The 27,823-nt window shown below is 40.3% G+C and overlaps 3 protein-coding genes across 4 annotated transcripts; all 3 read left to right on the top strand.

Annotated features, from left to right (window-relative positions):
* The first annotated feature begins 1,695 nt into the window (after positions 1 to 1,695).
* Positions 1,696 to 2,267, top strand: LOC138897415 (uncharacterized). The gene is made up of 2 exons (XM_070183383.1): positions 1,696 to 2,094; positions 2,178 to 2,267. Exons 1-2 carry the CDS (start codon positions 1,696 to 1,698, stop codon positions 2,265 to 2,267), a joined length of 489 nt encoding a protein of 162 aa, XP_070039484.1.
* Positions 2,268 to 12,235: 9,968 nt separating this feature from the next.
* On the top strand, positions 12,236 to 18,571 carry LOC104093811 (transcription termination factor MTERF9, chloroplastic-like). Its single transcript, XM_070183382.1, has 4 exons — positions 12,236 to 12,245; positions 12,825 to 13,971; positions 14,834 to 14,891; positions 18,485 to 18,571. Exons 1-4 carry the CDS (start codon positions 12,236 to 12,238, stop codon positions 18,569 to 18,571), a joined length of 1,302 nt encoding a protein of 433 aa, XP_070039483.1.
* Positions 17,967 to 27,452, top strand: LOC104093810 (transcription termination factor MTERF9, chloroplastic-like). Of its 2 annotated transcripts, none has more exons than XM_033655510.2 (4): positions 17,967 to 18,387; positions 18,485 to 18,629; positions 25,512 to 25,571; positions 26,090 to 27,452. In XM_033655510.2, exon 4 carries the CDS (start codon positions 26,134 to 26,136, stop codon positions 27,211 to 27,213), a length of 1,080 nt encoding a protein of 359 aa, XP_033511401.1. In that variant the 5' UTR covers positions 17,967 to 18,387; positions 18,485 to 18,629; positions 25,512 to 25,571; positions 26,090 to 26,133; the 3' UTR covers positions 27,214 to 27,452. The 2 variants fall into 2 exon arrangements, with proteins under 2 accessions (XP_033511401.1, XP_070038426.1); XM_070182325.1 differs by having other exon boundaries at positions 25,512 to 25,631.
* The last annotated feature ends 371 nt before the right edge of the window (positions 27,453 to 27,823 follow it).

The following is a 27,823-nucleotide window of genomic DNA, read 5'->3' as shown; positions in this document are numbered from 1 at the left end:
AGCGGTCTCAGAGGTAGCGGTAAGTGCCATTCTAGTTCGGGAGGACGAAGATACGCAATTTCCTATTTATTATGTTAGCAAAATTTTGTCAGGGGCAGATACTCATTATCCACACCTCGAAAAACTAGCCTTAGCTCTCGTAGTCGTCCCTCGAAAGCTTAGGCCTTATTTTCAATGCCACCCGATAGTTGTTGTGATGACCTTGCCTTTGCGGAATGTTCTTCACAAGCCTGAATTGTCAGGCCGATTAGCCAAATGGCCAGTCGAAATTAGTGAGTTCGATATTGAATACAAGCCTAGGACTGCGATCAAATCACAAGTGTTGGCCGACTTTGTGGCTGATTTTAGTCCCGAGTTATTGCCCCTGGCTGCTAAAGAAGCAGTGTTGGTATCGGAAATGACATCAGAAGTTTGGACCTCGTTCACGGACAGAGCTTCCAATGTGAAAAGGTCCGGGCTCGGGCTGGTCCTAATCATGCCTTCGGGGGGAACCCTGAGACAGGCCATAAAAATTATTCTGTTAACTAACAATGAAGCCGAATATGAGGCTTCTGCTGTAGGACTAGAACTGGCTCGGAGACTTGGATCCTAGGTCATAGAAATCAAATGTGATTCCTAACTGGTTGTAAACCAAGTGTACGAGATTTGCGACGCGGAGGAGGAATGCATGCAACAGTACATGACTAAAGTTCAAACATTGCTTACACGATTCAGGGAGTGGTCGATCACGCACATCCTGAGAGAAGAGAATGTAGAATCAGATGCATTGGCCAATTTGGCGTCGTCCACGAAAATGAAAGGATCTAACTGCGGTACTATCGTTCAACTTATGCATTCGGTACTAGATGTGGATGGCTATTGTGAAGTACATACACCAACCTAGTCTGGGACTTGAGAAATGAGTTCATCGATTATCTTCAGCTTGGCAAGCTGCCCGAAGACCCGAAGGCGTCCCGGGCACTACACACCAAAGCAGCTCGCTACAACCTCTTGGGTAGACAATTATATATGAGATCATTCCAAGGCCCGTTGGCCCGATGTTTAGGATCCTCAGAGGCGGACTACGTAATGAGAGAGGTCCATGAAGGAATTTGCAGGAACCATTCCGATGCAGATTCGTTGGTGCTAAAGGTGGTTAGGTCAAGATACTACTGGCCCCATATGGAACAAGATGCAAAGGTGTTCATTCAGAAATGCGACAAATGTCGGCGTCATGCACAATTGGTGCACCAGCCGGCAGAACTCTTGCATTCGGTACTATCCCCATGGCCATTCATGAAATGGGGGATGAATATTGTTGGGTCGCTGCCACGGGGCCTCGAAAAGGTAAGATTCCTTTTAATTTTAACCGATTACACTAAATGGGTTGAAGCAGGTCCTTACCAAAAGATCGGTGAGCGCGAAGTGATCTACTTCCTATGGAAATACATTATTTGCCGATTCGTAATACCGAAGGAGATTTCCTGTGATAACGGACCACAGTTCATAGGCTCCAAAGTCACCAAATTTCTTGAAGACCTAAAAATCAACAGGATTATACCCTCTCCATACCATCCGAGCACTAATGGGCAGGCGGAATCGACCAATAAGGTGATTATTCAAAACCTCAAAATGAGGTTAGAAGCTGCTAAAGGCAAGTGGCCCTAAGAGTTACCAGGCGTGCTATAGGCGTACCAGACAAAGGCAAAATCAAGCATGGGTAAGACATCTTTATCTCTTGTATACGGTGTAGAAGCTCTAATCCCGATGGAAGTAGGAGAACCAACCTTACGGTTCTCTCGAACAGATGAAGAAGCAAATAATGAGGCATTGCTGGTAAAGCTAGAACTGCTCGATGAATGCAGGGACTTGACACACATGACGATGGTGGCTCAGAAGCAAAGGATGGAAAGATACTATAACCGGAGAGCCAATCTCTGCTACTTTAAAGTAGGATACTTGGTTTTGAGGAAAATGACTCAGAACACTCGGGAAATCAATGCTGGGAAGCTGGGTCCGACATGGGAAGGCCCCTACCGAGTTTCAGCTATCACCGATAAGGGATCATACGAGTTGGAGAATAAAGATGGAGTCAAATTGCCTAGCAATTGGAATGTGAATCACCTCAAAAGTTATTATTGCTGATGGATCCTGTCTATAATGAAAGTATGTGCTGTACTTTTTTTCCCTTCGACCAGTTTGTTTCCCAATCGAGTTTCTCTGGTAAGGTTTTTAACAAGGCAGCAACAAAAAGCATACTACAGAGGAAGCGTCATCCGCAAAGTTAAGACCTTTAAATGACAAGGCATTGAGATAATAAACCACTATGGGATGGTTAGATAATCTTTGGCTCGATGGCAAGTTCCTAATGGGAAACAAAACTTGCCATCGAACTAAAGACTATCCAACCGTTCACAAGTGTTTAAACAATGTAGCAATACCTCCAATGTTCCAGTTTGCATATTTCACGTTCGAACACTGGGGGTGATAGTACTGGATACGGCAACAAGGATGCCACAAAAACAGGGACTAGGAGACCCGAGAATGACAATGTCTCGTCGGGACCGGGGATAGCATGGCCAACCCCGTAGAAACAATTTGTACAAGTTAGCCACATGTATTGGCAATTTCTTTTCTTCAGCAATCGAATGCTTATGTACTTTTAAAGATGGAAGGAATAGAATAAAGTCCTTTTGTTTTTATCTTGTTTCTTGTCCAAACGATGAGTTAATTTTATCATTTGAAAGTTAACAGAAAACTTCAAATACTTATGCCGGAATGAACAGGAGACGTCCTCTTTAAGAGCACTGTAAATATAAAAGGGCCCTCTCTTATGAAACCCTCATAGTAAAGGCTTGGTTCCGGTTATGCCTGGTACCCAAAAGCTATCGGACAAAAATACACCCGAAGCCATATCTAATTTGATACAAACAGAATAAACTTTGCGTAATACTTAAACAAAATTCTTCTTTATTTATCAACATGCCAAATGACATAAGTACAAAAGTACAAAGGGAAAACAGCAAAAGAAAAAAGGAAATATCTAAACATAATCGCCACCAAAATGCGGGGGGAGAGAGGCATCTACGCCCCCCGGGAGAAGTGGGCGGATCAGCCACCAATGCGGGACCTGGGCCTTCATCATCATTCTTTTGAAGTTCCTTCTCGGTTCTTGAATATTCGGAACCGGTACTCAAAGAGTTAGTTGCGTCAGGATTAGTCGGGAGACGTTCTCGAGCAGTTAACTCCAGTGCTTGGGCCTACGCGATTTCATCATCAATATCAACGATGACCGCTTTAGCTTCCTCGAAGGTTTTTCTCCTCATATGATACATAGCGTATGTCATCTCAAATACAATGGAATCTTCTTGGAACTAGAGTTTTGACTTAAGCTTGTCAACCTCGACCTAGAGACCATCTCGCTCGGATCTTGTGGCGACAAGGCTAAGATCAAGATCACGGATTGTAGATATGTCAACCTGGTGTTGCTCCATGATCTTCTTAAACCTCTCTTCCATCCAGGCCCGCTTCTCCTCGATGGCAGCAGCCTCTTTGGTTTTGGAGCTCAAGGCTGCCTCCAAGTTATATGCTTGCTCAACAGAGGCAGACTCGCGCTTGGCAGGAGTAAGAGCGGCATCTTGAACCTCATCCCACCTAGCCTTAGCATCTTGAAGTTGTGCATATAGCTGAGTGGCTTCTTGGCAGTGGGCCATCGCCTCTTGCTCACTCTACTGCAACCGGGCCTCAAGCTCGGCCGCATCAGCAGACTTTGCCTCCAGCACCGAGAGGCTCACAGCAAGTTGATTCCTTTCGGCCAACAGTTGATCACGTTCGGACATAGGTTCTTCTTTATCAAGGATCAATCTCTGAAGGCCCTCGGATGCAAGGAAGTTGGCCTACAAAATGTATATCAAAGTCAAAAAACCCATTATAATATATAAACAAAGAACAAGCAGTAAGATAACAAGTACAGTACCGCTACTGCATTGTGCATGGCATTGTTTAACATGCACTCCCCAGAAAGAGAGTGTATATTCTTCTTATCTTTCTCTGAAGCCAGCGGCTTCAGATAGTTGGCAAGCTCCACCAGCCTGTGCAACAGATGGCACCCCTTCGAAACTGAGAGAGTGACACTCCTCCTTCCTAGGGGATCTAGAGAAAGGGTTAGTAATTGTCCCCCAAATTCCCATGGTTAGGGGACTGGAGAAGAGAAATACCCTCTTTTCGGGCATCTGTGGCCGGCGGAGAAGATGCAGTGGATGTTGGTGGCGTAGGAGCACCTGGCGTACAGGGGCGTGAAATTGTTGGTGTTGTAGGTTAAGAAGAAGCTGCAATAGGAGCAGTGCTAATTAATGGTTGCTCATTAGCCGAAGACAGAAGAGGCCCGAGTCCCGAACGCATTGGACCAGGAACAACAACGAGGACAGGACAGCGGGAGTTGGCATTATCTACTAGATCCATCTTGCCCCACAGTGCTTGGGCCTCTTCATCGGTTAGTTCTAAAAGCTCTCCCGGTTGAGCATTCAGTTGAGCTGATGAAGATCGTTGTCTCCACTGAAGGGAAGCCTCTTTATCACTAGATTCCCCGCCATCTTCAATGACCACTGCGGCCCCTGCCAGCTCAGGTGTGGCCTTCTTTAATTTCTTATTTTTATCCTCAGCGAAGGAAGATCGCCGCCTTTTTGGTTGCTTGTTCTCCGAATGGGGACTCCGAGAGGAAGTGCCCCCACCGGAAGCAGACCCAAGGTCACTGCTCCAAGTGAGAGCATCTTGTAGCAATCTCGCAGCCTCCGCAGGGTCGGCCAAAACCTTGACCTCGGGGCAGGTAACAGAGCCCTGCGGGAGTCCTGAATCAAATAAAAAGATATGGTTAGCAAGTTTACTTATGTACATTTAGAGGCAGAAAGTAGAAGGACTCAGTTTACCGTGGTTCTTGGCCTTCTACCCATATTTAGGGGCCATCTCCTTCCACCGACGGGTTTCTAGCGTAGTAATATCCACTATCTTCTGAACCATTGGTCCAGGCCTTCAACCCTTGGTGGTGTCCACCGAACAGCTGAAACAACAGAAACAAAGAGATCAATAATGACAGGAAGCAATCTTTTTACGAGTGAAAGAGATGAATAAATCACAAACTTACTTGAATGGCTCCATGATTCAGGAAAGGATGGAGTTGTGGCCGGGATGATATCCCTAGTAGAAATGATGACAAACAGCTCCATCCATCCACGGTCATTGCCATCATCCATACTAGTAAGAAGGGAGTGGTGGCCACGTATACTGAAATTTATTACTCCCCCACGGAAAATTTTGGGTGAGTAGAGGTTCATCATATGTGCCAAGGTTAGGGTTTTCCTTATCTCCGTGCACAGTCGGCGCTGACAAGCCACTGTTCGCCACATAGAAGGTCCTACTTGTGCCAAGCAGACCTGGTACCGATGGCATAACTCCAAGATCACGGGGTCAAGTCCCCTGCTCAAAGAAAACATGACCAAAGTGAAGGGGTACGTATAGACATACGTAACACCTTTATTGGTGAAGGTAACCCCCTCTACCAGGTCAGGAGCAATGATGTCTATGTAAGGCCCCGAAAGATTTCACCTAGAACCTAGGGCCCTAATGTGTTTGAGGATTGTAGCTCGCCGCGGTACGGACTTTTTAGGTTGTACAGTGCGTTGGGGAGTTGGAGAAAAGTTGTTGCAGAACAGGGCATTTCTGCGGTCCATTATGCGACCGCAGAACTACTCTGCGGGCGGCAGATCAGCTACGGAGTAAAGCAGAGAAATGGGCCAATTTTGGAGTTTGTTTTGCGGTTAACTATGTGACCGCATAATCGTTTCATGGGCCGCACATCCATCACAGAACCAACAGGAGAAAACTTTGGAAGGAGGTTTTGTGGTCCATTATGCGACCGCATAATTGATCTGCAGACCGCAGATCAGTCACAGACCTGTCCAGACCTGCCCAATTCTTTGGGCCATTTTTGCGGTCCCATTTGCAGGCCGCATAGTTATTTTGCAGTATGGTCTGTGACCGCAGACCCGGCTTCGTAAGTTTAAATTTTGGAAAATTCCACCCGACCCCATTTTTATAAAACAACCTTGGGGGTTATTTTAGAAGGTTCAAACTGATATTTTAGAGAGGGGAAAGTGGTCTAGAGTGAGAGAAAGGATCCCTAAGCTAGTTTTTCATCAATCCTTGCTCAAGACTTCAATTTCGAGTAAGGTTCCAAGAGGTAAGGTTCCATACCCTAGTCTTCAATTTCGAGTTTGGGGTAGAAGATGGATAATGAGGGGTGTGATTCTTAGGTATGGGGGTGTTATCTATGCATGCATGTACCAACAAAGTTGTGGGAAGGTTGTTGAGCTCAAAAGAGTAGATATTGGGTTGTGGGATGAGGGAATCCACCATAGGAGGACCTTGACATCATAATGCCCACCTAGTGTTTGATAAAATACTCAAATGAGCTGAACCCCCAAGTATCTTCCTAATTATGGTTTAATTTTGTTATGTTTCTAAATAGATTAAAGTTGCTAGGATTTCTGGAACATTGTAGTAATTTAAGGAAGCTCAAAACGAGGTATGTTGGCTAAACTTATCTCTTAGAATTGAATCCCACGTTGTGCTCGTAAGTTTCAAGTATGATGGGCCAATTCCTTATTTCTCATGTCCCGAGTTGTTCTTTATAAATTTGATTATTTCGAATAAGCTTTGTGTCCAAAGATATGTGTCCAAAATGCATTCTGAATGCTCTTGTCATATTATATTATCATTTGAGAATGTGTTCAAAGTATGGGTTGTGTATTAAATTGTTATGACTTCAAGCCGTGCTTCAAATGAAAGTTATTATGCCAAATTGTGGAAGAAAGCTCAATGTGCTTAAGACTCTTAATTGCTCATTTGTATACTTAAAGTCTTGATTAAAAAATGCTTTTTTGGTGATAATCCGTGATGATGCTTGAAAGTGAAATGGGTGAGCATGAACTATGAAACACGGTCGACGTCCCAAGAATGATATTACATTTGTGGCCACTAGTTCCAATGAAATGAAAAGATGTGTAAAAGGTTATGAATTAAGATAAAAATCCTTTTTATAATAAACATTTTGGGAGTATCGTTAGTCACCGAGGAAGGGTAGGTCGAAATAACCTAACCTTGAAACTACATGTGCCGGTGTAGGAGTGATTTAGGGGCAAATCCCCGAACTGATGTGCTGAGAATATTTTCCCTTAAATGGGATGGTATTGATGTGTTGAGATTATTCCCCTTAATTGGGATGAGATGATTGCTAGTTGTGGTTGATGTCAATCCACATGGCATTGTGGTGAGACGACCTAGCTAATCGGGTCGCGATTGGACGTCATGACACACACATGGTGGTGATTTTGATTGAGATTGTGATTGAGATTGTGATTGGATGTCTTTGGATAAGACGGACTAGCCGGTCGGGCTATAATCAGACTCTGTGCTAAAATTACGGTGATATATCGGTACTAAAGATCTCCCAACCTAAAGCAGTGAAGTTTACTTTAAAACTTATCTTGCTCCTAACTTGATGCATTGGTATTATTTGAGGCTTTAATTTTTATCCTATAATTATTTCTCATTGTATTGTTACTCGTTCTATTGGGAGGGTGTTTAGTATTACATACTAGTATTATTCCATATGTACTAACTCCCCTTTTTGCCGGGGGCACTGCATCTTTAATGGATGCAGGTGGTTCCACAGCAGGCAACATTGATCAGTGATAGCTGTACACCCTCCTCCCAGCTAACTTGGTGAGCCCCACTTCTTTTCGGGGTCTTGTATCTCTTGTCTTCTATGTATAGTATTTTGAGGTATAGCCGGAGCCTTGTTGCCGGCACTATCATATTACTCTTTTGTATCTATTAAAGGCTCCGTAGACATAGTGTGGGTTGTATGTTGGTGTTGGGAAATTCAAACTAGTAATGTTGTATTTGTACCATATGTTCCACTTCAAACTATGAAAGTGTATGTATTTTGAGACTTATTAATGATGTAACTAATGATAATGAATTGGTGTTGCTCACATGATCTTCCCAATGTCTAATTAACGAAATATATCTTCTCTTTGCTCATGGGTGAGTTTGGGTAGAAGTCATTGTACACGCTTGCGTGACTGGGGTATCTCGGTTGAGCGCCGGTCGCGCTCCCGAGGTCGGGGCATGACAGTTTAGGTCTGGGCAGTTACAGTCCTCCTTCATAGTAGGAATACAAGAAGGGCAAATAGAAGAAGGATACCTGCTAATAGCCCAAGTCCGTGGATGCACAGAGGGAAACTTCTCTTGGAAGTCATTAACGGTGCTCAAGTGTTTGGGTATGATGGTTCTTGCCGTAGGAGGATCAACATCGACATCAACCTCTTTATCTTTGCTTCTCCCCGGTCCTCCACCGAATAGAAGACCAGAGTTCTCAAAAGATTCAGTGAATGAAGCCATAATACTAAGAAGATGATGGAGTTTTTGAAGAAAATCGGAAAGAGATGAAAGCAGAAGAAGGCTAAATGCAAAGAGGGTAAGAAACTTATGAAAGTTTTGGAAGTGAAAGAGGTAAGATAATGAGTATAAGTGTAGATATAGACGGCAAAAATCGAGGTCATGATTACCTCGATAATCGGCAAAAATATTGCTAAATTGTGGGGCAACACGTGTTCGGGGTATTAAATGTGAGAAGACGTACATCATTTCAAGTGTTAGAGATTGTTCTGAAGGTTTTCAGAAGATTTCTCACCAAGAAAGGGGATCTTCACCAACTTCCCGGTAACATAAAGATATGCCACCAGAAAGCAGGGGGACTATCTATATAGGATAAAATTGATTTATATTAAATGACCGAAAGATAACGTGACACGTGGAATCAAAGACAAGTAGAAAGTAAATTTTGTAGTAACCAGTACTAGGAACAAAAATTGTGATTGACATCGGGCTGACCTCGAAGGGAATATGATCAGCGTGAGCGGAATCAAATGCTTGCCATCGGATAACATTCAATGAAGAATATTCCCTGGCATTAAATGGAAAGTTGTTGCAAAGAATATTTGTATTCATGGCCTGCCGTTACATATTCATCATTGTTCTTCTTTATTGTCATTTAAGAGAGGCTTGATCCTAGGATTTTGTTTCTTTAGGTATAGCTATAAATAGTAGACTCAACAGCCATTGTAAGACACGAAATCTTTGGCAAAACTTATGCTATATTCTATTCTCAAGATAAATAAAATAACTTTACTGCCCTCGGAGGCATTGCTCGGAGGCATTCTCAAGCTTATTTCTATCCTCGAAAGCATTGCTCCCGGAGCAAGGTTTGTCATTTCTTTCGATCCTGATCGCTAAGTCTTATTTTGAACATAATTTATTTATTATTTTGGATCAAATCAGTTCGCTTGTCTATAAATCATGTAACAAATTCAATTGTATCGTTTTATGGGTAAACAAGGATATACACACAACCCAGTCATTTGAATTCGAGCAATAGTCGCTAGGAGCTTAAATTTTTATTTTTTATTTTTCTTCTTACATGAGGTGTAGGTGAGAAATATGTCAAATTTAATAGTGTATTCAAGATAATATTTAATTATTTTTTTGTAGATTAAAAGTGTCCACTTTTTCTGTAACACCCCAAAAAATTTTGAAGTATTTCAGTGTAAAGCCCCGTGAAATTTCGCAAATGAATTCAAGGTTTCGTGGTGCCGGAGTAGGCTTACATGTTTGAGGATTGTATAAAATATTTGCGGCGAGCTTGATTCGGACTTTTTGGATTGAACAGTATGCTGGGGATTTGAAGGAAAATATTGTGCAGAAGTAGGCATTTATGCGGCCCATTCTGCGACTGCAGAACCACTCTGCGGACCGCAGAATGGTCGCAGAGTGAGTCAACTTTCTGGGTTATTTTGATGTCAATTTTGCGGCCATTATGTGACCGCATAACCACTTCGCGGGACACACTCTTGTCGCATACTCAGTTTTGGAATTTCTCGGAGGGAGGTTCTGTGGCGCACTATGCGACCACATAACAGTTCTGCGGTGCATTATGCGATCGCAGAATAGGTCTGCGGGCCGCATAGTGACCGCAGACATGGTCAGTTCCTTTCCAATTTTAGCACCCAAATTTCGCGGTCATTTTGCGGACCGCATAATCATTATGCGGTCACATATGCGACCAAAGAACCTGTTTCGGAGCTTCATTTTTGTGTTTTTACAACCCGACCCTACTTCGTTAAATACACGATTTGGCCCATTTTTTAGCTAAAATCTGACATTTTAAAGTGAGAGAGAGTGCCCTAGAGTGAAAAGGTGTTCCTCAATTATTGTTCTTCAATTCTTGCTTAAATTGTGGAAGACTAAGAGGGGAAACTCACTTGGTCTTCATCCTAGAGGTAAGATTCTACACCCTAACCCTCAATTTCGAATTTTGTCTAGAATTGGGTAATTAGTGAGATAATATTTAGGCATGGGAGTTGTCCATCTTACATGCATGTGTTAGCAAAATGTGTAGGAAGATTATTTAGCTAAAAATGGTAAAGAATGGGTTGTGGGATGAAGGAATCCTCCATAAAAGGACCTTGAAACCTTAATGCAAACCTAGTATTTGATAAAATGCTCAAATGAGCAAGAACCATGATCATCTTCCTAATTTTGGTTCAATTTGTTATATTTCTAAAATAGATTGAAATTACTAAGAATTTTGGAACATTTTAGAGTTTAAGGAAGCTCCATTGAGGTATGTTGGCTAAACTTTCTCTCTTAGAATCGAATTCCATAATGTTCCCGTGAGTTTCAAAGTATGGGTTGCGTATTAAAATGTTATGGCTTTGAATCGTATTTCAAATGAAAGCTAGTATGCCAAATTGTGTGAGAAAATCTCAATATTCTTAACAATCTTAATTGCTCATATGTGTACCTAAAGTCTTGATTGGAAATGTCTTAATGTTGATAATCTATAAAGATGGTTGGAAATGAAATAATTGAATTGGGGGTATAGTGTGTGGCCAACGTGCCAAGAATTTAAGTTATGATTGTGGCTAGTAGTGCAAATGATTTGAGAGGATGCGATAAAGAATATGAAATGAGCCTCGACTCAATTGGTTAAAAAAATAATTTCGAAAAATAGATTTGCCTAAAACTTTTGTACTCAATTCATGCCCATAAGTGGCTGCTTTAACTAATGCTTTACTTTACAAATATATCCAGTGTGATTCGAGTTCCTACATACTCAGGTGTTAAAATTGTATATTGTCATTTCTGGGAAAGAGTATTGCAAGAATAAATGGTGTATTGATTGCTTATGATTTTGATGTGTGCTTGTATTGCTGGTTGGTATACTATTTGGGAAGAAACCTTTTGTGTGTAAAGTTTTCATTACTAATAAATTTGAGTTATATGATTGCTGAAATATTCTATATGTTGATATTTGATGGTGATCTTTGAAATTGAAAGAGGTGAAAGTGTGGAATATGAAATACGGCCATCGTGCCAGGAATAAAGATTCTTGTGAATGGACAAATGAGCCAAGGGAATATTCTTGTTATGAGTGTCTGGATATACTAATAAGAATTTATACAATGTGAAAAATATTGAGGTGAGTACAATTGTATTTATATTACCTTTGTGTGCAAATCAAATCAAAAATATTTTTGGGAGCATCATTAGAAAAACTGAGGAAGGGTGGGTCATAAGGTCCAAACCTGAAACTACACGTGCCGATGTAGGGGTGGATTATTATTATTCCCCTTATTTGAGATGAAATTGAAATATTGGAGAAATTATGATATTATTCCCCTTAATTGGGATGAAACTGGTAACAATTGTGGATTGGAAAAGTCAACCCACACGGCATATGTGGGAAGACGGCCTAGCTGATCGGGTGGAGACCGGACTCCATGTTGCGTACATGATGGTACTACTCTTAGTAATAACTTTCTTTCGCATCACCTGTCAAACCACATTGTCCGTGGGGAGATGACCTAGCCGATCGGGCATGATCGGACTCCGTGCTAACAAAGATGGTGGAATATCGGTGCTAATGATCTCCTAACCAAAAATGGTATATGAAGTTGTATTTTGAAAATTATTATGTTTTAACTGGACATTTGGATATTGTTGATTGTGACTTGCCATTTCTATGTGTTGTCTTTTCTTATATGGTCATTCTATTTTGAAAGAGGACTTTTAACTTTACATACTAGTAGTATTCGACAGTACTAACATCCTTTTTGCGGGGGGCGCTGCATCTTTAATGGATGCAGGTGGATCCATAACAGGCGGCATTGATGCGTGATAGCGGTACACTTCCTTCAGCTGACTTGGTGAGCCCCATTTATTTCGGGGGTCATGTATCTTTTGTTTCTCACGCACTATGTTTTGAGGTATATCAGGGGCCTTGTTGTCTGCATTTCCCTATTACACTTCTATTGTACTTAGAGGTTGTGTAGACAGGTTATGAGTTGTGGTTGATGTTGGGAATTGAACTAGAAATGTTGGTATTTGAAATCATGTTTTTCGTTAATTCTATAAACTTGTAATATTTTTGAAATTATGATTAAAGTTGATAATGAATATGAAAGGGTAGTTGTTAATGAAATCTTTTTAAATTTTGATTAATGGAGTACATCTCCTCTTTGTTCATGGATGAGTTTGGGTAGAAGAAAATCTAACACGCTTGCTCGGCCGGGTTCACTCGGTTGAGCCGGCGGCACTCCCTGAGTTTGGGACGTGACATTTTCATACATTTAGGACTATAACACGAAGGCCTTCATATCCTTTTACATCAAGGACTATTTGGTGTTTTTTCTTTTTGTTTGTGACTTCGTTCACTACTTCCACAGGTTCTGCCTTCTGCTCAGTCCGCTATTCATCGCCGGCGACACCAATGGCCTTTATTCGTTTGCATCTCCTACTCTTCTCATCTCAGCACTTCAAGATCTCCGCTCTGAAGCACCCTGCCTTAAACCCCAGTAGATTCTTTTTCACAGAGGCTCCTCCTGCTAAAACAATAGAAGAAGAATTTGCAGCAACTTTGACTAAGCAAGAAGAGACATCTGACGTCTTCAAACAATGGGGTTTCACAGAAAATGACATCTCCAAGATTTTCAAGCGCCTCCCATCTTCCCACATAATGTCACAGACCCTTCTTCAATCAAAGCTCCAGACACTCACTGACTTGGGCATTACATCCTCCCACTTTACAAAGATTATAACATATTGTCCTGGTCTCTTACGCAGGCGAATCGAAGGTTGCTGGGAACATCGCCTTCAATTTTTGAAAAAATTGTTTGGGTCAAATGAGGTATTTCTTAAAGCTATTATGAGAAATCCATCATTGCTTACTTATGATTTAGACGACAAAATTAGGCCTGTGATTAGAATCTATGAAAATTTGGGTCTTAGTAGAAGTGACTTAGTATCTATGTTACTGGTTCGCCCTGAAATGATTTCAAGAAGTTCTGTAGAAGATGAGAAGCTTGATTTAATTCATAGAACGAAGGTGGAAAAGGGTTCCCGGATGTATAAGTATATCGTTGCATTGATTCTAGTTTCGCGGGTTGAAACTATCCGTGAAAAGGTGGCTAATTTGGTGAAAAACGGGTTACCGAAAGATGAGGTTTTCCAGCTTTTCGGAAGATCACCACTCGTGAGCACGCTTTCCATTGATAAAGTGAAAAGGAATATGGATTTTGTAATAGGCACTATGAAGCTATTTGCCAGTGTAGTACTTCACAAACCGAGTTTGTTGTTCTTGAATTTGGATACCGTTATTAAACCACAATTTCTTTTAGGGGAAAAGCTAGAAAATATGGGGCTTCTCCCCCAGTTCAAGGGTCCTGCGGTTTTCACAGCATTGAGGATGAAAGAGAAGCTGTTCATGGAGTACTTTATATATTGTCATCCGGAGAATGCTAGGGATGAGCTGCTAGCCTTCTATAGAAGTGCCAAAAGCCCTTTATCTGAAACGAATGCCGAATGTGTTAGAAAGTTGGCAGAGAGTTCTAAATGTAATTTTTTTGTTGATTAACTCTTTAGAACATGAGTAACAATGCTAACTGATTTTTCTTCTCAGGTATTTTGATTTCCTTTCCAAGAAATAATCTTGCATAGTGTATTTTATATCCTTTTATGTTTTTGTTGCATTGATAGGACATGTATCTTAATGGTCATATTATCTGCATTACTATAGTTATTCACATTTATAGAGAGCGTCACTTATTGCTTTTCAGTTATAAGAGTTATATTTTGAAGCTCTTCAGTATGGTAGCAGACATCTTTTGGAGTAAAATACTTTTGTTGTGACTCTAATTAGTTTATGTTAAGAAATGTGGTTAAGGTCATTTGTAGAACCAAATTAAGTTTTCTTTGAAGGGAGAAGTTTCTCAATTTTCTTTAAATGATTTAAAAGAACACAATTTGCATCTTGTGCTCATTTTGTAATCTTTAGACTGCTGCTTTTTAAAATATGATAACTAGCTTTAGTTTTCAACTCAAAAATGGTCTTGAATGATAATTAAAGGAGAGCATTGGAGCAATGGTAAAGTTATCTACGTGACCTATAGGTCAGGGGTTTGAGCCCTGGAAGCAGCCATTAATGCTTGCTTTAGAGAGGTTGTCTACATCACAACCCTTCGGGTGGCTGGACCCTGCATGAACACGTGATATCTTGTGCCCGGGACTGCCTTCTTCTTCTCTCTTTCATTTTTTTGAATAGCTTTCTTCCAGAGTCCCCCCTCTCTCTCTCACCCGCACAGATATTTGAACTTGTCTGGAACATTTAATGAATTTATGTTTTGGGGGTTAAGATGCTCATGCATAAGTTGATTCAGCTTGTTCTTTAACTTTTCAGTATGCCCATTTTGTTGGTCCTGTCATGTGATGTGACACTTGAGCTTCACTTTTGGCAGGTGAGCTTAACAAAGCTTAGTTGTCCACATGTTCAATTCTTTTACCTCATTCTGTTTGCTCCTGGTAAAATTTTGTCCGTTTAACTCCATCTCTCCCTAATATTATGGATTGACAATATTAACCTCAGAAGAAAAACAAAATGAAGAAAATCAAAAGTACATAAGTGAAAAGTGAAATCATAGAGGCTGCGGCAACCATCTGGAGCATCGTAAAATCTCTTCTTCCTCCCGGAGATACTCCCACCAGATAGTCATTCCATTGGAAGTAGCGCTGCTTATCGGGTTTATGCTTAATGGTTCGGCTTATCGGTTATTGGCTTGTAAATGTATTAATCCACTAGCCACCGGATAAGATATCAGGTGGGTTGGTATCGGTTTAGATATTATCAGGCGGTTTATCGGGTAAATCAAATAGACTGTATGAAGGAAACGAGGAGGTGACTTGATTCTTAGAGAAGAGAATGGGCTTTTCGTTGAGTTGTTGCCTTGTTGGTGTCGTAACTCGCAAGAACTGTTTGGTTGAGTTGTTGTTGCCTTAAGTTCAGAGACATGTAGTACTAAAGTTGAGACCTTGAGACCTTTCTGTGGAATCCTTTGGTAGTTTGGTTGAGTTGTTTCCTTGCCTCAACCCTCAAGTTTGGTTGAGTTGTTTCCTTGCTTCAACCCTCAAGTTCAGAGAGTAGAGAGTAGAGACTGAGAGGCGAGAGCGGCGAGAGAGAATGTTTCTGACTGCTGAGGGAAATTAGAAATTAAGAATTCAAATTTTAGCGTTTCAAATAGTGGAGGAGATATTATATACATAGGGATAAAAATATAAATATAAAAATTCTTAATGGGTTAACGGTTTATCCGATAAGAAAATTGAATAATCCTCTCCCAAACCGATAAGCCGTTAATTAAAAAATTTCAAATTGTTCACCATCCGATAATCCGATACCAATAAGCCAATAAGCCAATTTTGCAGTTCAGTTTTTGGTTTCGGTTCGATTTTGAACACCCCTAATTGGAAGACCTCATGGGTCTCCCAGAAGTGTGACCCAGTAGAGTTTAAAGGTTGTGGTGCTATTCACACTTATCCTTTCCATTCACATTTCCTCCAAAACTTTGGACAAAGTAAAAAAACGTGAATTGGATAAGAAAAACAAAAAATTCTTTACTTTCGAAAATTGCTCTTATGAATATACGATGACAAAGAGAACTGCAACATTTATGGGAATCAATGGGGTCCAAAGGAGAGGATGAAAATGAGGAAACTGAAGGTTGGGAGAGAGTGGGCTCAGTTAGTTCGCGCTATGCTAACAAAGAGAAGTGCAAATTTTATGGAATCGGTGGAAGTTAGGGTGGGTCATATGTCCGAGGTAGAGAATGTGGAAACGGCAAGATAGGAGAGAGTGGCCTTTAGTTTGCACTAAGGGTGTTAATCGGGCCGGCCTGGCCACTAACAATCCTGTTCAGCCCGGTTCGGTAAGGGGTGGGACGGGTTGGCTAGGGTAGGGGTGTTGTGCCACACAGGGTCGGGTCTTTTTTGGCTACTGGTGCACCGGAACCCGGTTAGCCCGCTAACCTTTCTAGCCCGGTTTATGTTGTAATTTTTTTTTAAAATTCTGACCGGTCAAAATAAACAATGATCATTGGGCAACGGCCATTTTTTGCACTTTTAGCTATTTCGGCCTATCCCCTTACTAAAATAGCCACGCCAGCCCCTAATAATTGATAAATTACATTCTTAGCCTTTTAATAACTATTAAATAGCACTCCTCTTCTTTATTTTTTTCACAACTTGGTCTCTTCTTCTACTTTAATTCTCTCTCAATTTTCTTTTGATTATTGAATTATTTATTGCTCTCAAGTTCTCAATTAATTAATATTTCAAGTTTTATCAATTATTTAAGGTAGCCACTATAAAATTATAATTATCAAGTGAAGTGTGGTTACCATTTTTGTTAGGTTCAAGTTAAATCATGCCCCGTGCTTCTAGAGTGCATTCACATATTTGGGAACACTTTGAGATGGTAGAAAAAAATGAAGAAGTTCGCAAAGTAGAGTGCAAGAACTGTTGTAGAGTCTTTAATGTTCATCGAAAGTGGGAGGGCACAGCTGGTTTAAGGAGGCATATCAAGTGTTGATGTGCGTCCTCCACGAATTCGTATTTAAGTTGATTTGAGTCAATTTGGATTATTTTGAATTTGTTAGACTTAATTAAGTTTAATGTGTTAGTTTATATGACAAGTTAATTTGAAGTATTATTATGCAATGAAAATATGAAATGAAAGCCTTTGAAGTTTGATTCTTACACATATTGGTCTTATTAAATAATTTTATGTAGCAACTTAATTTTAATTTTCAAATTTCCTCTTTAAAACTTTAAATTTTAAAGTTTAAAACTTTAATTTTATGCCTTAAAATACTTATTTTATGATTTAAAAATTTACAAACACTTAAGTAACAATTACATTGAACAAGAAAACATAATACACTAAAACAAAAAATTAACCCGGCCCGAACCGGACCCGATAAGCCTGAACCCGGACGGGCCCACCAAAATACGGAATATCTCAGCCCACTAACCAGCCCGCCCATTAACCGGACGGGCTATTTTTTCCCATGTCCAGCCCGGTTCAACCCATCCGGTAAACACCCATAGTTTGCACTCCTGTTTAGAAAAAGGCAGCTGCTGATAGAAGAATAGGGAGATGGGTGGGCGAGAGAAAGGTATAGATAAATTATCTTTTTCATCTCTTACTTCATCGATTAATGTGTATCATAATTCTTTCAAGCGTGTTAACGATTCTTGGTTAAACCCTCGAATAAGAGGACAATGTACTCCTTCCACCCAACTTCGTGGCACACTTTTTTAAAAAATATTTTTAAAAAAGAAGGATATGTTTTTATATTTAAAAATAATTTATTTTTAATATTCTCATTTTATTCTTAATTAGATGATAGTCATACAAAAGTCTATGATTTATTTTAAACCACAAGCTTCAAAAGTCTTTCCTTTTTTATCTCCGTTCCCAGCCAAACAATGTCACATAAAATGGGACGGTGGGAGTAATATCCAATAGGCCTCACATAAATGCAGTAGGTATGAAGCACTGATTTGTTGTTGGTAGGACATTTGTTTCTATGAACTTTAGGTCCTGGAGTCCTAATTTGTCTGTCACTTTTCATTTATTTAGAGGCAATTGGACCAACCTATAGAGTTAAATCGTGCTCAGATTTATTTCGTTGTTATAGGCGTCTTTTTCCCAATTTAGAGCATCGAGCCACTAATTCTAGCTCGTGCCTACTCTTTGGTTTATTGAGCCTCTGCGCCAAGCTTTATGTTTTAATCTGTTGTACTATTTCACATTTATTTAAATATTATGCTCGTGAAAAAACAAAAATCGCAAGAACAAGAAAAAAAGGTTTAATGCAGGTGTAGACCTTAGAATTGGGTTACATGTGATGGAGAATGTTAAGGATGATTAACATTGCCCATATCGGATATGTAAAGGTATCCAAATATTATATAAAGGTCATTGATTACTCTATCTGTTATCTTAACATTTAGATTGGATACTCAGATTTTTTAACTTTTATGTTTTTATCAGTGGGAAAAAAAGTTTTTGATTGAGATCTTGGAGCAGACGACCTGGTTGGTGGAGAAGTTTGCTGGTGAAGCACATGATATGATATAGATGGTGGAGCAAGAAGAAAAAAGTTGTTGATTGTAATTGCATGCCAGAAACAGTAAAGGTAATAAGATTGTTGAAAAAGGAATAAAAGCGTAAACTGCTTCTCATGCCAGAAGAAGCATGAAGCATCAGTTAAAAAGAATATTCAAAACATTATTGGGCCAAAGAAATAGGGGTTAAGGAAAAATTACTATTACGTCCTTTATGATTTCTTGGTTGTATATTTGAATTGCCCAGCTTAAATTCTTTTTTTTTGCTCAAAGTCTTGCTATACCTTTTAGGTGGATCCGTTATTAGACAACACAGTATAATACAGTTACTTTGATACGACCCCTATTTGCTTTTTTGTTTTTACTTCACTTGTACTCAGTTTTGGGGCAAGCATGAAGTGAAGCGAAACAACAAAGCTCTGATTCGCTTAAAGCGTGAAGCATGAAGCGAAGCGAGCTGTCGCGGACCCATTTTCTGGGGGTTCGGCAAGGGCAGCAAGATAGCCTGACTACTACTCTTGCTTCAGCCCTTAACAAGAAACAAGCACAAAATCGTGCTTTGGACCAAGGCAATCACACAAACTCAAAGGTTGGAGGGATAACGAAATGAAAGACACAAAGATGGGAGGCCAAGGCCAATTTTCGGGGTTTATCTCATATACAAAAGAAGGAAATACAAGTAAGGAGATCTGCCTTCTAACAAGGCCTAAGTATCCTATTTATAGAGAAAAATGTCCACACGCAGCTAAGCTAGCTGTGGGCCCGTCCAGCCTATGGTGCACTGCTTTGTGCTGACTTCATGTGATTTCCAAGAAGGTGTTGGCAGCCTATGTGCCAATTGACTTGTCCAGCTACTGTGCCCCAGTTCTTGCTGGCAGGTAGTTGCTCCCGTGTTCATCCAGATAGGATATGGCCCTACCTAGCTGTGCAACACAAGCCTTTGCTGGCAGCATGTTGCTTCTATGAATGTCCTGGCAGACTGTGGTCCTGCCCAGTTGTGCTGCATGTGACTTTGCTGTCAAAACGTAGCCCCTAGGAGGGCCCGAACAGCCTGGCGGATTGTTGCCTCCATGTGCAAAGACCTTCCCGAACAGCCTGTGGGATTGTTGCCTCCATGTGCAAAGACCTTTTGGTTTTTGGCAGCCAAGTTTGGCTCGTTTGGCAGCCCTTTAGGCGGCAAATTTGGGCGAAAAATATGCGGGCCGGTACACTCTCCCCCACTTGAAATGGCGACGACCTCGGCACCACAACGATTCAAGTAGTCGTGAACTTGATCTTTGAACGGCCACAATGCCTCATATTTTTCCCACGTTGCCCCTTCTGGCGGTTGCCCTTTCCATCGGACAAGAAATTGGGCGCTTGAATTGCCCCAACCTACTCCTTGTATCACCCGATACTTGATAATGGTTTCGACCTTTTTGTCGACGACCCAAGAACTTGTGAAAATATTTGGTCGCCTGGATTGCCTCCGCTCCATATCACCCCTGTCTCTACAAGGTGCCTTTAACGGACTGCCATGCCTCGACCCAAGTTGCTTTCCACGTTGCTTCCTTGAATCCTCCAACTTTGGAGGTGCCATGTACGGACCCATGGCAGGCGGCTTCGCCCACGGAATGAAGTCCTTACCCTTAAGGACTCGTTGTTCAGAAGGAGTCAAGGCTTTGTCTATCTTGACATCCTTAGTCCCTATCCCGACTGCCAAAACCGGTGCTCCCTCTTTCTTGAAGCCTTTTACGATTTGAATCGCGGACAGCAAACTAACAACTTGCGGTACCCGAACTGTCGGTATTACACACGGACCCCTTGGGTCATAAATGTAGATCTGGTTGAGAAATGGGCATATGAATGCCTTCACTGCATCCCAATAGTCCAGCCCCAGTACCAGATCAAACACATCCTGGGAAGCGACAAAGAAACTCACATTTCCATGCCAAGTTCCTAAGTTGAGCTGCACATTGCGGGCGATCCCTTTCACGTTGGTGGTTTTGGCGTTCACCGTCTTCAGTACAGAACTGCTAGGACCGAACATAAGGCCAAGTGACTTAGCCTTTACTTCGGACACAAAATTGTGTGTCGCACCGGTGTCTACATGATACGGACTGATTGTCCATTTAATTATGCCTCCACGAACAGTGATCCCGGTTCTCCTGACTGGCGCTCCTTGCCAATCACATCGTCGCCTAAATTGTGAACTAGTTTGACAATGTCATGCTTAACTTAGGCTGTCTGCTTCAAAGCAGGCTTTTCTACTACTACTGCTCCTAGTACCATGTTGCCAAGATGAGCTACGTATGGCGGTTGTTGAACTTCTGCTTTGGCTTGTTCATCAGCTTGAATCCTTTCCTCTGTTAGCCTTCGCTCGGCCATAATTATGGCACCGAGTTTCTTCAAAGAAGGACAATCCTTGTAGCCATGACTAATGTCCTTGCAGATATAACAACCATTGCGGGGACCAGCTTCCTTCCTCCTTTGGTTGTACCGGTCGCGCCAATATGCCTTGTTGCCTTGTTCTCTGGAATCGCGGTTAGAGGCAGCAATTTGGTTACCCTTGTCCCGATATCCATGGTCTCCATCTGGTTGGAATTTGGCATCCCTTGCCTTTGTGGCTTCTGTCCTATAATCATTTAAGGACTCTGCCACCGCGATAGCTTCATCGAAGTCTTAGACTTGACGTCGCTGCAATTCCTGCCTTGCCCAGTCTTGAAGGCCTCGATGAAAGTGAATAACAAGTCATCGCTTGCTAAGTTTGGAATTTGCAGAATGAGTTTCGTGAAACTTTTCACGTACTCTCTTATGGAAGTTGTTTGCCTGAGCTCTCTCAACTTCCTACGTGCCTCGTTGACAACGTTTTGGGGGTAGAACTAGCGCTTCAATTCGAACTTGAACTAAACCCAGCTCTTGATGGAGCAAGTTTCCTTCTCCATGTCGGCTTTCTTCCGTCTCCACCAAAGCATGGCAGTATCGGCAAGATACATCATTACTGCCCGAATCTTGGCAGCCTCATCAACGATGCAAAGGTGCTCAAAGTAGTCTTCCGTCTTTCAGATGAAGTTCTCTACTTCTTGAGCGTCTCGTTCGCCCCTAAACTCCTTCGATTTTGGGCCCTTGATCTTGGTTTCCCGCACTGTCACATGACCAGTGCCACCGGATAACTCTACTGCCTTCAGTTGTTACTTTAGGATTTCAATTTCCCTGTGCAACGCTGATACATCCTCGATTAGCTTAAGCTCAAGGTTGGTCAGTCCTTCCTTGTGCTAAAATATTGCTTGATCTACCGACTCTTTGACTTCTTTAGTCCATCTAGAGTCGTAGACTCAAGTGCTTGGATGTTGTGCAGAACATCTCCCATGTGCTGGTTTAGAGCATCTAAACTAGCTTCTGTGAGACCCATTCTCACGTTTAAAGGATTTGAGGAAGAAGCCTCACAATCTTCACCACGGCTAACCTGTTGTGGGGGCAGCAATAAAGTTTGTACCTCACTTGTTACGGCTATGGCGGGATCTCGTACTTTGCTTATTCCTCTCTTTTTTGGTTTCTGTCACTTTTTTGGTGACTCGTCTCTGCCACGAATGTTGTCTAAATTGACGTTATCTCCATTAGTTGTCATGGTCGATAACCTTAGCTCTGATACCACTTGTCGCGGACCCATTTTTTGGGGGTTCGGCGAGGGCAGCAAGATAGCCTGACTACTACTCTTGCTTCAGCCCTTAACAAGAAACAAGCACAAAATCGTGCTTTGGACCAAGGCAATCACACAAACTCAAAGGTTGGAGGAATAACAAAATGAAAGACACAAAGATGGGAGGCTAAGGCCAATTTTTGGGGTTTATCTCATATACAAAAAAAGGAAATACAAGTAAAGAGATATGCCTTCTAACAAGGCCTAAGTATCCTATTTATATAGTAAAATGTCCACACGCAGCTAACCTGGCTGTGGGCCCGTCCAGCCTGTGGTGCACTGCTTTGTGTTGGCTTCATGAGATTTACAGGAAGGTGTTGGCAGCCCATGTGCCAATTGACTTGTCCAGCTGCTGTGCCCCAGTTCTTGCTGGCAGGCAGTTGCTCCCATGTTCATCCAGACAGGATGTGGCCCTACCTAGCTGTGCAACACATGCCTTTGCTGGCAGCTTGTTGCTTCCATGAATGTCCTGGCAGACTGTGGTCCTGCCCAGTTGTGCTGCATGTGACTTTGCTGGAAAAAAGTAGCCCCTAGGAGGGTCCGGACAGCCTGTCGGATTGTTGCCTCCATGTGCAAAGACCTTCTGGTCTTTGGCAGCCAAGTTTGGCTCGTTTGGCAGCCCTTTAGGCGGAAAATATGCGGGTCGGTACAGAGCGCTTCATTGAAGTGAAGTGATATTTCCAAAAAAAGACCAAAATCAACCTTCCACAAAGACAATATATATGAGCACATATATAATTTAAACACTAAAAAGTAGAAAGCACAAAATCCTCCATTAGACAAGCTAATTCAACACTAAAATATAAATGGATCAACATCCTAGACTTCTACGGTCAGAATCTTGTATTCACCATCACATTGATGATCATTTTTTATTTTTTGCCTTTAACTTGTCCATTGTAATGAAAATCCAAACTTGTTCTATTCTACTTTATGATCCGCCATAATTGTTTTGGTCTCTTCCACTTCTTTAGCTAGATTAGGCCTTTAGCTTCATGAAAAATGGATGGTTTCTTCCAAGACCAAATTGGCCTACAATGTCAATGAAGGCTCCAAAAGTGTCATAATTGACACAATTGAATGGGAGCCATGCACCATACATCCATCTTGTATAAGCTGTAATTGATCCCTCATAATCTCCCTAGGAAAAATATGTTGTAAAAGTGATTAGTAAAATAATTGATACTGATATAAATATATTCGACATGGAATATATGGAATTTTTCATGTATATATATATGTTAATTAATATTATATATTTTATTAAGTTACAAATATAAATATTTTTATTAGATGTAGAACTTAGGTGAACCAAATTTCACATTAGCATATTTTTAAAAAACAAAGAAGATAAATAAAGAGAATGCGTGCCTATGTATGTGCAACTCTAATACATGAATCTTCGTGTACTTGTTATTAATACGCGTATTCAGCAGGTATTTTGATATATTTATTTCATTTAGATTAAAATGTAGAACATCTGGTTTTACCAAAATTTGGTTCTATTCAGAAATGAGAAACCAAAAAATCTAAAACTGAAAGAATAGCAACTTAGAAATAAGTGGGCACGCAAGGAGCAGTCTCTTCATTGAATTGCATTTCAGTTGCCTATTCCTTTTCTTCCGCTTTTACCTGTTTGTTGTTCCTTTTTTATTTCTTAATTAAACATTTCTTGTTGATATTTTCCAATCACCAATCGGAAACTGTATAGAGTAGTGACCAAAATGATAATTAAAAATGTCATAGCTGATACATTAAATCACCAATCAATCAAGAGTAAATATAGGTTAATCATGAAATATCAAGTACTATCTTCGTGCATGAAGCAAATCAACTTAAATATTGTAAAAAGAATGGAAAAGGGCCAAATATACCCATATACTTCTATATATTGTCTATATTTAACCTCCGTTATATTATCAGGTCAAATTTACCCCTACCGTTATACTATCGGGCCAAATTTACCCCTACAATCAGCAAACTTTTAAAAATACCTCTAGATCTGTTAAGTAATCTAAAATCTCCCAAATTCTTTTTATTTAAATCACTTGTTCTTCTTGCTCCATTATTTTCAAAAATTACTATTGATGTGAATGCTAAAGTTACTAGACTATACAAATTATTCATAATTTTTTTTAATTACCAATGCACCTATTTCTCTTCTTGTAATAAATTAAATTGGTTTAGAATTTTATTTATTTTTCAATCATATACACACCGTAGAATTTAGTGGGTCTATTTATTGTGTATTATATGCAACTGATCATCATGTATGTACATGTATATTCAAATATATTTTATCATTGCCTGGTTAGTATAGAGTTCGATCGACTAACTTAAGAGTACACAATGTGTAGGCCTTTAGTTAAAGCAAAGTTGAATTAGACAATGTAAAGTCTCCGAGGAACTTCAACTCCAATCAATAATACTTGAAAAGTCTCTATACATTCGGTGCAACGAATTTAATAAAATTGGGATGTTGTAAATACTTTTAGAATTTAGAAAAGCTACCTAATTTAGATTTTTTAATTTACTATACTTTGTTTATTCGGTTGTATTATTTAATAATTTTTCTCTTATTTTTTTTTCTCTAATTCAGAAAGCAAGTAAATACCAATTATTTCAAAAATAGTGGACCAAGAAGAATAACAAGTGATTTAAATAAAAGAAATTTGGGAGATTGTAAATTACTTAACAGATCAAGGGCTATTTTTAAAAGTTTGTTGATTGTAGGGGTAAATTTGGCCCGATACTATAACGGTATGGGATGAAATTGAAATATTGGAGAAATTGTGATATTATTCCCCTTAATTGGGATGAAACTGGTAACAATTGTGGATTGAAAAAGTCAACCCACACGGCATATGTGGGAAGACGGCCTAGCTGATCGGGTGGAGATCGGACGCCATGTTGCGCACATGATGGTACTACTCTTGGTAATAACTTTCTTTCGCATCACCTGTCAAACCACATTGTCCGTGGGGAGATGACCTAGCCGATCGGGCATGATCGGACTCCGTGATAACAAAGACGGTGGAATATCGGTGCTAATGATCTCCCAACCAAATATTGTATATGAAGTTCGTATTTTGAAAATTATTATATTATAACTGGACATTTGGATATTGTTGATTGTGACTTGCCATTTCTATGTGTTGTCTTTTCTTATATGGTCATTCTATTTTGAAAGAGGACTTTTAACTTTACATACTAGTAGTATTCGACAGTACTAACATCCCTTTTGCCGGGGGCGCTGCATCTTTAATGGATGCAGGTGGATCCACAACAGGCGACATTGTTGCGTGATAGCGGTACACTTCCTTCAGCTGACTTGGTGAGCCCCCTTTATTTCGGGGGTCATGTATCTTTTGTTTCTCACGAACTATATTTTGAGGTATATCAGGGGCCTTGTTGTCTGCATTTCCCTATTACTCTTCTATTGTACTTAGAGGCTGTGTAGACAAGTTATGAGTTGTGGTTGATGTTGGGAATTGAACTAGAAATGTTGGTATTTGGAAATTATATTTTTTGTTAATTCTATAAGCTTGTAATATTTTTGAAATTATGAATGAAGTTGATAATGAATATGAAAGGGGAGTTGTTAATGAAAGCTTTTGAAAGTTTGATTAATGGAGTACATCTCCTCTTTTTTCATGGATGAGTTTGGGTAGAAGAAAATCTAATACGCTTGCTCGGCCGGGTTCACTCGGTTGAGCCGGCGGCGCTCCCTGAGTTTGGGACGTGACATTTTCATACATTAAGGACTATAACACGAAGGCCTTCGTATCCTTTTACATCAAGGACTATTTGGTGTTTTTTTTTTGTTTGTGACTTCGTTCACTACTTCCATAGGTTCTGCCTTCTGCTCAGTCCGCTATTCGTCGCCGGCGACACCGATGGCCTTTATTCATTTGCATCTCCTACTCTTCTCATCTCAGCACTTCAAGATCTCCGCTCTGAAGCACCCTGCCTTAAACCCCAGTAGATTCTTTTTCACAGAGGCTCCTCCTGCTAAAACCATAGAAGAAGAATTTGGGGCAACTTTGACTAAGCAAGAAGAGACATCTGACGTCTTCAAACAATGGGGTTTCACAGAAAATGACATCTCCAAGATTTTCAAGCGCCTAGCATCTTCCCGCAGAATGTCACAGACCCTTCTTCAATCAAAGCTCCAGACACTCACTGACTTGGGCATTACATCCTCCCACCTTACAAAGATTATAACATACCGTCCTGGTCTCTTACGCAGACGAATCGAAGGTTGCTGGGAACAACGCCTTCAATTTTTGAGAAATTTGTTTGGGTCAAATGAGGTATTTCTTAAAGCTGTTATGAGAAATCCATCATTGCTTACTTATGATCTAGACGACAAAATTAGGCATGTGATTAGAATCTATGAAAATTTGGGTCTTAGTAGAAGTGATTTAGTATCTATGTTACTGGTTCGCCCTGAAATGATTTCAAGAAGTTCTGTAGAAGATAAGAAGCTTGATTTAATTAATAGAACGAAGGTGGAAAAGGGTTCCCGGATGTATAAGTATGTCGTTGCATTGATTCTAGTTTCGCGGGTTGTAACTATCCGTGAAAAGGTGGCTAATTTGGTGAAAAACGGGTTACCGGAAGATGAGGTTTTCCAGCTTTTCGGAAGATCACCACTCGTGAGCACGCTTTCCATTGATAAAGTGAAAAGGAATATGGATTTTGTAATAGGCACTGTGAAGCTATCTACCAATGTAGTACTTAACAAACCGAGTTTGCTGTTATTGAATTTGGATACCGTTATTAAACCACGATTTCTTTTAGGGGAAAAGATAGAAAGTATGGGGCTTCTCCCCCAGTTCAAGGGTCCTACGGTTTTCACAGCATTGAGGATGACAGAGAAGCGGTTCATGGAGCACTTTATATATTGTCATCCGGAGAATGCTAGGGATGAGCTGCTGCCCTTCTATAGAAGTGCCAAAAGCCCTTTATCTTAAACGAATGCCAAATGTGTTAGAAAGTTGGCAGAGTTTTCTAAATGTAATTTTTTTGTTGATTAACTCTTTAGAACATGAGTAACAATGCTAACTGATTTTTCTTCTTAGGTATTTTGATTTCCTTTCCAAGAAATAATGTTGCATAGTGTATTTTATATCCTTTTATGTTTTTGTTGCATTGATAGGACATGTATCTGAATGGTCATATTATCTGCATTACTATAGTTATTCACATTTATAGGGAGCGTCACTTATTGCTTTTCAATTATAAGAGTTATATTTTGAAGCTTTTCAGTATGGTAGAAGACATCTTTTGGAGTAAAATACTTTTGTTGTGACTCTAATTAGTTTATGTTAAGAATTGTGGTTAAGGTCATTTGTAGAACCAAATTAAGTTTTCTTTGAAGGGAGAAGTTTCTCAATGTTCTTTAAATGATTTAAAACAACACAATTTGTATCTTGTGCTTGTTTTGTAATCTTTAGTCTGCTGCTTTTTTAAAATATGATAACTAGCTTTCGTTTTCACATCAGAAATGGTCTTGAATGATAATTGAAGGAGAGCATTGGAGCAACGGTAAAGTTATCTATGTGACCTATAGGTCAGGGGTTT

This window comes from Nicotiana tomentosiformis, chromosome 8 (genome assembly GCF_000390325.3).
Source record: "Nicotiana tomentosiformis chromosome 8, ASM39032v3, whole genome shotgun sequence".
Classification (NCBI taxonomy): Eukaryota; Viridiplantae; Streptophyta; class Magnoliopsida; order Solanales; family Solanaceae; genus Nicotiana; species Nicotiana tomentosiformis.
The sequence above is the reverse complement of the archived record's forward strand: the minus strand, read 5'-3'. Positions and strand labels throughout refer to the sequence as shown.